This window comes from Dendrobates tinctorius, unplaced genomic scaffold (genome assembly GCF_039654945.1).
Source record: "Dendrobates tinctorius isolate UK_male_01 unplaced genomic scaffold, ASM3965494v1 ptg000107l, whole genome shotgun sequence".
In the NCBI taxonomy this organism is placed as follows: Eukaryota; Metazoa; Chordata; class Amphibia; order Anura; family Dendrobatidae; genus Dendrobates; species Dendrobates tinctorius.
This window is the reverse complement of record NW_027361775.1, coordinates 13,942,233-13,956,703: the sequence shown is the minus strand read 5'-3', so window position 1 is coordinate 13,956,703 and position 14,471 is coordinate 13,942,233. Positions and strand designations below refer to the sequence as shown.

At 41.2% G+C, this 14,471-nt stretch overlaps 1 protein-coding gene across 3 annotated transcripts in view; it reads right to left on the bottom strand.

Annotated features, from left to right (window-relative positions):
* CSMD1 (CUB and Sushi multiple domains 1) overlaps window positions 1-14,471 on the bottom strand; it is a 2,734,739-nt gene that overhangs the window by 433,597 nt on the left and 2,286,671 nt on the right. For all 3 annotated transcript variants that reach the window (XM_073589180.1, XM_073589181.1, XM_073589182.1), the window contains exon 33: window positions 2,873-2,968. In XM_073589180.1, coding sequence (XP_073445281.1) covers window positions 2,873-2,968 — 96 coding nt within the window. The remainder of the gene's footprint in view (window positions 1-2,872; window positions 2,969-14,471) is intronic.

Genomic DNA, 14,471 nt, shown 5'->3' with positions numbered 1-14,471 from the left:
ATGCCATATCACACTTGGAGAACACCTGTTATCCCTAAACAGTGGAAAATCCAAAAAAATGTTGCATCAGCAGATACCCCATGTGTCATGGGAAACTACTGTTTGATCACACTGCCAAGCACTGAAAGGAAGGAGCTATATTTGATGGAATGGCATGTGAGCGCCATGTTGCATTTAGAGAGCCCATGAATGCCTAGACAGTAGAAAACTCTGACAAGTTACCACATTTTGGAAATTACACCTTTTAAGGAATTTATTTAGAGCTGTGCTGAGCACTTTGAACCAACAGGTGCTTTACAGAATTTTACAACTTTGAGTGAGATAATTACGAAAAAAAATTTTTTATTACAATAATGATGCTTTATCACCAATTTTTTCATTTTCACAATAGTAAACTGGAGATAACTAATGGTATAACTTGTTGATCAATTTCTCCTGTGTACACCAATACCCAATATGTGGTCAAAGACTACTTTTGCAGCGCTGTGAAAAGCTCAGAAGGAAAGCAGTGCAATATTATAGTGGAGATTTTGCAGTTATGGTTTGCGGTTGTCATGTCATATTGCCACTGAACAGCAGGATCGTCTCAAAAGTGACCTCATTTTGCAAGCTACAATCCTCAATTATTTTATCTAAGGGTGAAGTGATCATATTGACATATTGACAACACAGGTATGTCACAGAACCTCATAACATTAGGCAGTGAAGAATAAATTAGCTACATTATTACCACAAAAATGTTGTTTTAGCCCCAGATTTCACATTTTCTTATGGGGAAATTGGTAAAAATGGCATCAACATTTGTAACACAATTTTTGCTGATCGTGATAATACCCTATGTGTGCCTGTACAGCACTACTTAGCTACATGGCGGGACTCAATAGGGATGGAGCGCTATTTGACTCTTGGAGCACAGATTTTACTAGAATAGCCTGTGGACCTCATCTATAAAGCCCCTAAGTTCCAGAACAACAAAATTACCCCTCAAGTGACACCATTTTTGAAATTACATCCTTCTGGGAATTTATCTACAGGTGTAGTGACGATTTTGACTCAATGGGTATTTCCAGATATTTATTTCAGACAATTTTTTTAATGTCAATGTTGGCTTGAATTGAGGTAACAGCCCATATGGACCCTATCACAGTGGTCAAAATAAAAAAAATAGTAAATCATAAACCCCTTTGTCACCCCCTTATTTAGTGAACATTAATAAAATAATTTTTCCTTTATTTTTTCCATTCTTTGGAGTTAGGCTTAGGGTTGGATAAGGGTTGGGGTTGGGGTTAGGGCTACATTAGGGGTGTGTTAGGTTTAGGGTTGGGGTTTATTTCAAAAGTAAAAATTAAAAGTGACAATATTTCAGCTAGTTTTGAGTGCAAGTGCTCGCTACTTGAGTTTACATTGGGTGCTCGGGTATGCATCCATGTTTTTTGGGCTGTTTAAGAGCTGAAAAATATGTGGGGCAAACAACTGCAATATTCGATGCATAGAGCAGCACGGTGGCTGAGTGGTTAGCATTGCAGCACTGAGGTCCTGGGTTTGAATCCCACCAAGGACAACATCTGCAAGGATTTTGTATGTTCTCCCTGTGTTTGCATGGGTTTCCTCCGGGTACTCCAGTTTCCTCCCACACTCCAAAAGACATATTGATAGGGAATTTAGATTGTGAGCCCCATTGGGGACAGTGATGAAAATGTGTGTAAGCTGAAAAGCGCTGCGGAATATGTTAGCACTATATAAAAATAAAGATTATTATTATTATATCCAAGCACCCAATGCAAACTGGAAAAGAGAGCACTTGCGCTCAACACTACTGATAACATATTAAATTTGACGACCTAATGTTATCAAATTCTGTGTGGCACCTGTGGGTTTGAAGTGTTCACTACACCCCTGGATAAAATCCTTGAGGGTGTGATTTCCAAAATGGGGTCAATTGTGGGAGGTTTCCACTGTTTAGGCACATCAGGTGCTCTCTAAACATGACTTGGAGTCCGCTAATAATTCCAGCAAATTTTACATAGAAAAGTCAAATGGCACTGCTTCCCTTCCGAGCCCTGATGTGCGCCCAAACAGTAAACTTTCCCCACAAATAAGGTATCGGCATATTAAGAAGAAATTGGACAACAAATTTTGTGGTCCATTTTCTCCTGTTACCCTTGTGAAAATAAAAAAGTTTGGGTTTATAACAATTTTTTTGCGAAAAAAATTTTATGCTCATTTTTCCTTCCACATTGCTCCAGTTCCTGTAGAGCTCCTGAAGGGCTAATAAACTTCTTCAATGTGGTTTTGAGCACCTTGAGGGGTGCAGTTTTTAGCATGTTGTCAATTTTGGGTATTTTTTGTCATATAGACTCCTCAAAATCACTTCAAATGCGATATTATCCCTAAAAAAATGGTTGTCTAAATTTTGTTGGAAAAGTGAGAAATCATTATGTTTCCAAAATTGTACTGATGTAAAGTAGACATGTGGGAAAATATTATTTATTAATTATTTTGTATGACATAACACTTCGATTAAGGGCATAGGAATTAAAAGTTCACCAAATTTCCTTTTTTTCACAAATAAATCCAAATCATATCAAAGAAATCATGAAGTACAATATGTCATGAAAAACCAGTGAGATCCATTGAAGCATTCCAGAGTTGTAACCTCATAAAGTAACACTGGTTAGAATTGTAAAACTTGACTTGGTCATTAAGGTCAAAATTGGTTTGATCACTAAGGGGTTAAATCTATAACACAAACATTGGCTATGCTGAAATTTAGGCAATAAAGCCTTTGTCAATTATACCAAAACAGCTTAATAAATATTATACTTCTAAATATCAAACTGTTCAGAATATTATAGGAGAAATGTTCAGTTACCTTGGTAAACAAAATGAAATCCCTTGGCAGGTGCACCATTGGTTGTGCTAAATCTCAGAAGGATGTGATTAGAAGCAGCTAATGGCATTGTCTCTCCTGAAAAACAGTAAATTATTATATTAAGAGATTGATTATGGGTCATATGCATACATTTTACTTAAAAATAATAAAAACACAATTTTTAATACAATTTATGCTAATTTCTTGGCAAACTAGCAAATTGTTTTCAAGAATATTAAACTGAATTTTATGAATATCTTTCAATAAACATGTACCAGTGAAAACAGAGTTTGATTTGTAGCTTTCAAGTCACATAAACCTATTAATATTTATACATTTATAGCAATTATAATTCCCCATCCCGTTTCTAACATGATTGAATCAAAGTTGTTTAGCCAACAACTTTGTCCAGCCCATTTTGGGGTTTTTGTGTGAAATTATGTCCATATTGTATCTTTTTCTGTTTTTTTTTGCAATACACACAAAGGAAATATATATATGTATTCATTCAATGCATTCATCAAATTATATAACACTGCGTACTTATAATTGCTCATTTTGCCTTTGTGCCAAACTAATTTTTCTCTGCTTTATGTAGAAACAGGAAATCTTATTTCCCAGCGTCAGTGACATCATTGCTAGTCGCAGCCGCTCAGTCACTAGTGGGTCTCAACCTGGATGGTCGCATATTGGCACCATCCAGGTTGAAAACTATTTCTCCCCCAGACGTGCATTATGGCGTGGGACAGAATAACAGATAGGTATGTTATATTTTTGTTTTATTATTTTTGGTTTATTACAGGAGAACGAGGGCTTCGGTGGAATTAGGCAAGGTCGTAAGTATGGTTTAATTAACATTATTAAAAGGAGTCTGTGTCTTTCTTTCAATTTAAGGACTTTTTTCTGGGTGTTTGTGTTTTCTTACAATATGACTATGGGGCTAGTAATTGTGGCGTCTATTGATGCCTCTCCATTACTAACCTTGGGGCTTGATTTCACCTGACAATGCAAAGGTGACATTAACCCACTCAATTATCACCCCACTTGCCACCGCTACAGGGCATGTGGGAAGAGCCGGGCAAAGTGCCAGAATTGGCGTATCTAATAGATGTGTCTTTTCTGGGCAGTTGCAGGCTGTTATTTTTTGGCTGGGTGGGTCAATATCCATGGACCCTTACTCACCTGAGAATACCAGCCCCCCGCTGTCCGGTTTAGCAAGGCTGGTTGTCAAAAATGGAGGGGACCTCACGCCATTTTTTTAAATTATTTATTTAGATAAATAAAGAAAACATCATTGGGACCCCTCTATTCTTGATGACCAACCTTGCTAATGCTTACAGCTGAGGTTTGCAGTCCCCAGCTGTGAGTTTTGCCTGGCTGGTTATCAAAAATAGGAAGGAGCCCACGCAAGATTTTTTAAAAATTATTTATTTACAGCGCAGGTGTGGCTGATGAATATTCCCATCTTCCGCTCCTGGTCTCACTGTTATTAGCGGCAGCAGGTGTCAGATGATGGGAGCTGTTGTCCCATCAGCTGACACCAGTGACCGGAGGTAACCTTTATGCAACCAATCACAGGAGCGCTCATTCTGTCTTTTGACAGTGTAGGAACCACGGCTCTCTGACCGGAGAGGATGGTTTCACCACCGATCGATCAGAAGTGGTGTTTACCACGCTGTCATGCATATGACAGCATGTCAAACACTATATTGTCAGGCCCTCCATTCAATTGAATGGGGTTTGGGTCTGCTCTGCTGGGTTTTTCTTTTAATTATTTATTTACAGTGCAGGATCAGCTGATGAATGCTCCCATCCGCCGCTCCTACTCTCACTGTTATTAGCGGCAGCAAGTGTCAGCTGATGGGAGCTGTAGTCCCATCAGCTGACACCAGTGACTGGAGGTAAACTTTATACCTCTGATCACAGCTGCGGGCTCACGCTGTCTTCTGACAGCATGGGTACCGTGGATCTCTGACCGGTGGGGATGATTTCACCGCCAATCAGAAGCGCTATGCCAGTGTTTCCCACAGTGTCACACAGCTTAGGAAACACCAGCTTTTGTGCTGTGTATGTTTGGCTATATTTGGCGATTTAATCGACGATTAAATCGGTGAATATTGCAAATTCGGTAATCCTGAGCCAAACCGAATATTGAAATATTCGCTCTTCTCTACCTATGAGTAGTTGAGTATTTGGGGATGTATAGCTTGCAAAAGAGAAGACTGAGAGGAGACTTAATAGCTGTCTACATATATTTCAAGAGCTGTCACACTAAAGAGGGATCAGCTTTACTCTCATTTGCACAAGGAAAGACTAGAAGCTATGGGATTAAACTTAATGGGAGGAAATACAGATTAGATATTATAAAAAGCTTTTTTGACAGTAAGGATGATCAATGAGTGGAATAGGCTGCTATTAGAGGTGGTGAGGTCTCCTTCAACGATGTCTTCAAACAGAGGCTGGACAGACATATGTCTGGGATGATTTAGTGAATTTTACATTGAGTAGGTGATTGGACATGATGGCCCTCGCGATCCCTTCCAACTCTACCATTCTATGATTGCATGGTTCTACGTCATCTTCTATCTTTAATGTAAAAATGATGGTTAGAATTTAAATGTCTCATTATTATGTACATGTATTATTTTGTTACTGATATAGGAAAAATCGTTTCTGTTAACCTACAATGAAGGATGTGGATGTGGATAAGCGAGCAGTGTAAGCCTTTTAGCTGGGAACCGAGATACCTCACGCAACAGCTCATTTTTTTTTAGTTTCCCAGCCACATTCAAGTGGCAAAAACATCAGTTTCATAGACTAATATAGGTAGAAAAATATAAGGATAGTAACAGAGGTAGGTGATTGATCAATTAACCCACAGTAGAACATTTCATAATGGCACAGCAGCAGTCAGCAATAGGTCATGCATGTGGTACAAGGGTCTTGGCCAGTATTTAGAGCTTTGAATTTAGGTTTAACCCCTTGATGACCGCCGATACGCCTTTTAATGGTGGTAGTTAAGGGTAATTATTACTCAGTGCTGCTTTTTAGTGTTGCTGAGAAATAAGTGTATAGCGCCCTCCAGCATTGGAAATTCTCCGGGATCTCCGGAGAACATGATTCGGGTCATAATTTACTGACCCCAGTGTTGTGCTAACCATTATTCATGGAATAACAGTAACCGTAAAAAAAGTTTGATTTCCCATTGAATTTTTCTCTCCTCTGATCGCACATGCATCCCCAACTATGTCCCCTGGCTCTTATTGCCTTCTTCTGGGAAAAAATGACGGGCACATGTGCAGTGCACCTGCAGAGATCAGCTGGCCGGCACCTGGCAACAATAGGGAAATTTTCCTATTGGTTCATTTTGAGCACTGTGATAGACCCTATCACATTGATCAAAATAAAAAATAGTAAATCAAACTCCCCTTTCTCATCAACTTAGATAGGTAAAAATAAAAAAAAATGTATTTATTTCCTTTTTTCTATTAAGGTTAAGGTTGGGGCTATTGTTTGGGTTGGAGTTATAGCTAGGGCTAGGGTTGTGTCAACGTACTAGATGAGTTAAGGAAATATAAAATTAGTATGTGAACATGTATTCCCTTTAAAAAACAACCTTTAATAATTCAATTTAAAAAAAACACTCCAACCCGGTAAAAAAGGTATATATGAAAAAATATACCAAAAATAGACTAGTCTAGCAAATACCCTATATAGTAGGCCTGAAATTGCCCCTGCCTGACTGTGGAGTTTGGCACCCTAAGGAATGCTTATTTGGCGCCCCCACTCAACGTAGGCTATCCCTCACTGCCCTACTATGCCCTACCAAAACAGGTGGGAAAACAATATATTAAAGGGCAGAGATGAAGAGAGTCTTGGAACTAATGATAATGCCTTGCGCCCTAACAGTGGCTTTCCTCCACATACAGGGTATTGGCATATTCAGGAGAAATTGCACAACAAATTTTGTAGTCCATTTTTCCCTGATACCCTTGTGAAAATAAAAGAATTTGGTGCCAAATTAAATTTTTTGTGAAAAATGTAAAATGTTCATTTTCTCCTTCCACATTGCTTTAGTTCTTGTGAAGCACCTGAAGGGTTAATAAACTTCTTGAATGTGGTTTTGGGCACCTTGAGGGGTGCAGTTTTTAGAATAATGTCACTTTTGGGTATTTTCTGTTATATTGACCCCCAAAGTCACTTCAAATGTGAGTTGGTTCCTTTAAAAAATGGTTTTGTATATTTTGTTGCAAAAATAAGAAATTGCTGGTCAACTTTTAACCCTTATAACGTCCTAACAAAAAATTATGCTTCCAAAATTGTGCTGATGTAAAGTTGACAGGTGGGAAATGTTACTTATTAACTATTTTGTGCTACACCACACTCTGTTTTAAGGGGGGTACAAAAATTAAAAGTTTAAAAATTGCAAAAGTTTCAAAATTTTGCCAAATTTCCATTTTTTTCAGAAATAAACGCAAGTTATATCAAAGAAATGTTACCACTAACATGAAGAATCAGTGGGATACGTTGAAGCATTCCAGAGCTGTAACTTCATTAAGTGATAGTGGTCAGAATTGTAAAAATTGTCTTGGTGATTAAGTACCAAATTGCCTCTGCCACTAAGGGGTTAAATTAAGATGAGATGCGTGAGGGTCCGGTTTAAGCAAGCTGTGCTGGGAGCCCTGATACCTCATGCAACGGATTCATTTTTTTTCCCAGGCAGACTTTCCCAAATTGCAAAAATATCAACTTGATAGAGCACTAATGTTAAAAAATGTAAAGATAGTAGCACTGGTAGTTGACTAAAATGAAGTGCAGGCCTGCCGGTCTGGGAGCTATACTTCAAAAGGCACAACACATGAAGGAGACCCAACCTGGAGTACAAATATTTCCCAAAATTAGGGACAACAGGAAATGTGGCATCAATTTACCTGCAGTAGAAACTTGATAATGGCACAGCAGAAGTCAGCCATATGCCACAAAAGAGTGTCTGAGCCAGCATTTAGAGCTTTAAATTGAAGTTTCAATTAATACGTGGTGGCTAAGGGAGCAGTGTAAGCCTTCTTATCTGGGAGATCTAATGCCTCATACCTTTTTTTTCCAGCTACACTCAGATGGCACAAACATCAGTGTCATACAGTAATATTGGTAGAAAATGTAAGGAAAGTAACACAGGCAGTAGACTGAAAGTAAGTGCAGGCCTGTCTGTCTGGGAGTCCTACTTATACCAGCAATCCACCAGATGATGACCCAACTTGATGTCTCCACAATTCAAAAAATAAGTGTCACACAGCACTAAAGTGGTATCAATTTCCACAGAGTAGAAACAGTATAATAGGTCTCGGACACACTTTCTACTACAGGCAACCCAACAGATGGAGACCCAACTCCACATTTCAAAAAATTGTTTGCAATATCAGCAACAGCAGGCAGAGAAGACACCACAAAGATGGCATGGACTGCAATAATGCAAGTTCAATACATGACACTAAAACAACACCTTCGCCTAGTATGCCCAATCTGCGACTGGAGTGGAAAAGTCATTGGAGAAGCATAACTTGTTCATTTTGATGAAATTTTGGCAGTATACACTTTCAGGGGAGAGCCAAATGTGCTTATACACCAGGACACCACCAGTAACATGGAAGAAATGTTCTGAAAGAACGCTGGATGCTGGGCATGACAAAACTTCCAAGGCTTGAGTGGAGAGCTCAGGCAACTCTTTAATTTTTGAAGACCAAAATGCAAAAGGGGCCTAACCCACTCTGATGGCATTGATATTGAGTTTGAGATACTCCTGCACATTATCTCCAGTCGTTCACAACATATCAGACTTGTACTCTGTTCTGCTGGTGCATGGGCTGGTCTAAACAAGGTGTTAAGTGACTCACAGAAATTGCTTTTGTCACTTACATTGCTGCTTCTGCTACTAATGTTTTTGTGATGATGCCTTGACGTTCCCGGGGTTAAACTTCTAGAACTGGGAAGTACATTGTGTGCCTCTCTGTTGTCTTGAGGAAAACCACTATTAAGATTGTCTACAAGCATGTTTCAATACTTTAGCATGCGCGCATCCCTTTTCAGGGGAGCAGCATCTGGCTAAATTTACTGTTGCACCATGGATCTAACATAGTGGCAACCCAGTAGTCAGCACTAATTTTAACCCAAATAATACAGGCATTGTGTTGAAGATAGTGCATCAAGAAGTCACTCATGTGTCGGGTGCTTTCATGAGGTCCAAGTTCATGGTGTATTGGTGGGTGGGTAACACTCAAGGTTGCTTCCTCTGTCCCCTCCTGCCAACCACAGACAATAGAGAGTAGATCATTATCCTCTTCATCTCCTGATTCTTGCGCACCCATTACCTCATCCTTCCTCATTGGTTCCTTGGCTCGTCCATCTTCACTAAGGGTCCCATTACATTTAGTGATGCACCAGCGATCCCGACAATGATACGACCTGGTCAGGATCGCTGGTGCATCGCTAAATTGTCGCTAGTGAGCTGCCAAACAGGCAGATCTCTCCAGTGACGCAGCAGCGATACAGCGATCCGTTGGCAGTCGCTGTTACCTGTCACACCGCAGCCATTCTGACGGTTTCCGCCTGCGTCCATGAGTTCTGCGATGTCGCTAGTCGGCACCAAACACAGCGATGCATGCCAGCCAGCAGGACACCAACGATGAAAAAATGGCCCAGGCCATTCGAGCACGATCAGCGATATCCAGCGGGGGGGGGGCGGTCGCAGGTACATGTCACGCAAAGCGAGATCGCTGGCGAGATCGCTGTAGCGTCTCAAAATCGGTGATGCTTTAGTGATCTTGCTAGCGATCTCGCTATGTGAGAAAGGTCCTTAACAGTTTGTCTGGTTCCATGTGCCTCCTTGATCCCTGTAAGTCACCATCCCATGGCACTGGACTGTGCGCCAACGGCCCGGAAATTTGAGATCTTGTTATCCCATCCGCTTCGTCCTCTGTTTCCACCTCTTCCTCTGGGACCATTACCTCCTCACGCAGACTATTCAAAGTGTGCTCCAGCATGTAGATGACCAGAATAGTGATGCTGATAACAGCATTGTCAGCACTAACCATCTTAGTAGCCATTTTAAAACTGTGCCGAAGGGTGCAGATGTCCTTCACTTGTGCGCACTCCACAAGCGTGATTTGCACCATGTCCAGACTGTGTTGGCCCAGGCTATGCAAAAGGATATACTGCACCAGGGCTCCTCACTGCTGCCACAGCTACTGCAAGATGCATAGAGTGGAATTCCACTATGGCGGAACATCACTAATAAAATGGTTAACTGGTAGGCTAAAAGACCTCTGTAGTGATGCAAGTCGATGACCTGCGGGGTCTGATTGATGGAAGTGAGCAGTGACTGTGATTTCTGTAACAGCATATCCAGGCTGGGATAGTGAAGGAGAAGTTCCTGTACAACCGGGTTGAGGACGTGAGCCATGCAAGGCATGTGTGTGAGGTTGCCGCAGCATAGTGCTATCACGAGGTTTGCACCATTATCGCACACGGCCTTTCCTGGCTCCAGGTTTAGTGGAGACAGTCATTGCTCTAACTCGGCCTGGATACCTATCCACAACTCTTGAGCTGCGTTTAAACACTGCCTGATAGCAGGGAGCAATAACTGTGCAGTACAGAGGTGGGGAGATTCCATCTGTACTGCTGGAACGCATGTCTGATTAAAGGAGAGGTTGAGGGCCCTGTCCATGTTTGCTCATCCAGGTGTCAGTGGTGAAATGCACCCTGGCAGACATAGATTTTTTCACGGAACAGGTGATGTTGTCATTGACATGCTGGTGTGGCGCAGGCACAGCTATCTTTGAGAAGTAATGGCAACTGGTACTGGGTAACTGCGATAGCCATTAAATTTCTGAAGCTGTCTGTATCCACCAGGCAGAAAAGCAGCATTTCCATGGCTAACAGATTGGAGATTGTGGAGTTCAAGCTCTTAGCTTTCCCATGTACAGGAGGATATATTCTTTTATGTGACCATAACTGAGGGACAGAGGGCTCGTGGGTGTGCTGAGAGAGGTCAGAGTGCGGGAAAGGACAAACTGCTGGACTGTGAGTAAGGTGCAGGTGATGGTGGATTGATGGTGGGTTGAGAAAGATGTGTTGTGCTAGGGGACACAAAAGCAACAGTCATGTCTACTTCCATAACAGCTGACAGTATCTCACTTACCCAAACTGTGGTGGATAAACAATTGTAGTTTCTGCAGACAGAGACCTGAGGGAGAAGACTTGGAATGAAAACTCCTAGGGTAAAAGTTGATAATGATGGACGTTATTGAGTTGTTGTTTAACCTCCATACAATACATGGTCTTGGGCCAAAGGACGATGTTGCCGCCCTTGTCTGCTTCCTTGATCTCAAAGAGATCATTGTTCCTCAATCCACTTAGGGCCACTCTCTCATCCCTGCTCAAATTGTTTTGACAATATTGGTCCAATTTCAGGTTTTTCATATCCCTGCTAGTTTTTTGAAAGAAAATTTGAATCACTGGAAACATGGAAAATTTAGAGGTTGCCTGAGAAGGCAATCTGCCGTTAAATCGTCTTCTACCCTGCTCACTCTCGTTTTCTGTTAATAGGTCTAATAAGTCACGAAAGACTTGTCTGTCTTGGTCAGGGAATTCATCTATGAGTGATGGTTGATGATATAACATCTTGAACGTCAGTTGTCTGCAAAAAAGATACATGTCCTTTGTCAGTTCAAATTTGTCGGCATTATATATGGTGCCTATTGGGCTCACATTTATATGCAGATTATTTTTCTTGAGAACACGGGCTGCATTTTTTGCCAGGGTACTATGCTAGCAGCATTTCTATGTGATACAGTGGGGAAAAAAAGTATTTAGTCAGTCAGCAATAGTGCAAGTTCCACCACTTAAAAAGATGAGAGGCGTCTGTAATTTACATCATAGGTAGACCTCAACTATGGGAGACAAACTGAGAAAAAAAAATCCAGAAAATCACATTGTCTGTTTTTTTTTCATTTTATTTGCATATTATGGTGGAAAATAAGTATTTGGTCAGAAACAAGCAATCAAGATTTCTGGCTCTCACAGACCTGTAACTTCTTCTTTAAGAGTCTCCTCTTTCCTCCACTCATTACCTGTAGTAATGGCACCTGTTTAAACTTGTTATCAGTATAAAAAGACACCTGTGCACACCCTCAAACAGTCTGACTCCAAACTCCACTATGGTGAAGACCAAAGAGCTGTCAAAGGACACCAGAAACAAAATTGTAGCCCTGCACCAGGCTGGGAAGACTGAATCTGCAATAGCCAACCAGCTTGGAGTGAAGAAATTAACTGTGGGAGCTATAAGTAGAAAATGGAAGACATACAAGAGCACTGATAATCTCCCTCGATCTGGTGCTCCACGCAAAATCCCACCCCGTGGGGTCAGAATGATCACAAGAACGGTGAGCAAAAATCCCAGAACCACGCGGGGGGACCTAGTGAATGAACTGCAGAGAGCTGGGACCAATGTAACAAGGCCTACCATAAGTAACACACTACGCCACCATGGACTCAGATCCTGCAGTGCCAGACGTGTCCCACTGCTTAAGCCTGTACATGTCCGGGCCCGTCTGAAGTTTGCTAGAGAGCATTTGGATGATCCAGAGGAGTTTTGGGAGAATGTCCTATGGTCTGATGAAACCAAACTGGAACTGTTTGGTTGAAACACAACTTGTCGTGTTTGGAGGAAAAAGAATACTGAGTTGCATCCATCAAACACCATACCTACTGTAAAGCATGGTGGTGGAAACATCATGCTTTGGGGATGTTTCTCTGCAAAGGGGCCAGGACGACTGATCCGGGTACATGAAAGAATGAATGGGGCCATGTATCGTGAGATTTTGAGTGCAAACCTCCTTCCATCAGCAAGGGCATTGAAGATGAAACGTGGCTGGGTCTTTCAACATGACAATGATCCAAAGCACACCGCCAGGGCAACGAAGGAGTGGCTTCGTAAGAAGCATTTCAAGGTCCTGGAGTGGCCTAGCCAGTCTCCAGATCTCAACCCTATAGAAAACCTTTGGAGGGAGTTGAAAGTCCGTGTTGCCAAGCGAAAAGCCAAAAACATCACTGCTCTAGAGGAGATCTGCATGGAGGAATGGGCCAACATACCAACAACAGTGTGTGGCAACCTTGTGAAGACTTACAGAAAACGTTTGACCTCTGTCATTGCCAACAAAGGATATATCACAAAGTATTGAGATGAAATTTTGTTTCTGACCAAATACTTATTTTCCACCATAATATGCAAATAAAATGAAAAAAAAACAGACAATGTGATTTTCTGGATTTTTTTTTCTCAGTTTGTCTCCCATAGTTGAGGTCTACCTATGATGTAAATTACAGACGCCTCTCATCTTTTTAAGTGGTGGAACTTGCACTATTGCTGACTGACTAAATACTTTTTTTCCCCACTGTATATGATACCTCTTTGTGTGCAATATTAATTATAAGCGGCAAGTGGATATAGTGTTATACTATTATTAAACACTGAATATGACATTTTGATCTTTGTAGGAGTTTTCATGTCTTACCTTTTGATGGTTTTTAAATGTTTTTATTGTGTGGTGTTTTCTGGCTTTTGTTAACAATAAAAATATATTTTTTTAACTTATTTGTATCCTGTGTGGTGATCCTATTTCTATGCATGGTCTCTTTCTTTGTATGCTAGTTGCTCATTTTTACATGCATAAGTGATCCCCCATTGATTTTACATTGTAGTCAATATTATTTGGATGGTGCCCACTTGATTTTGTTCTATTTGTAAGACTTGGAATGGTGACGGAGGAGGAAGAAACAGCAGATGGGGCTGATGGGACAGCCGGTGGTTGACGAAGCCAGCTAGTCCACTTTTTAGAGCAGTGAGATTCCCACACTAAGGCATGCTGATCGTGCATGTGCCAGTTCAAGCATGTAGTTCTCAAATGATTGCAATTTTGTCTCTAATTAGTTTTTTTTTAAAAATTGACAAATAACATGTATTGGGTCATCCTTTGCGGTCTCAAAAAAAGCCCAGGTTAGTCAACTCTGGCTGGCCCTGCAAACTGCACACTTTCAACCAGGGCTGGCCACAGCCAGAGTTGGGGCTGAGGATGCATGATTTAGGGTGCATAGTCACATGAAAGGCATCAATGTTGCATATCATGAAATTTGCAATGCAATTTCGTCGAGCTGGATTTTCTTCTAGTTTGTGGCTGAGGATGTAGTGCTTGTTGTGGTGGCATCACTTTGTGTCTGTGTGGGAAGCTGCAATGTAACCTCTTCATTTTCCTCCTCGACCTCCTCTGCTAAGCTGCTCAGCTGCTTACCCCTGGGATCACACCAAGTGGTATCTAAAACCTCATAGTCATCCCCTTGTTCTCACACTCCTCACCCTCAGAGTCACCTTCTTCCTCTTCCTGCCCTGACACCACAGGACAGTCAGCGTGTGCCTCTGGTATCTAAGTCTCATCAGGACCACCTCCATTCTTGGTAGTTAACGTCTGATGATGAGGGTTTAATTTCTGCTTTTACCTTACTTATTTCCATCATGGATCCAGCATGAAAACATTTTGAGCATTGATGC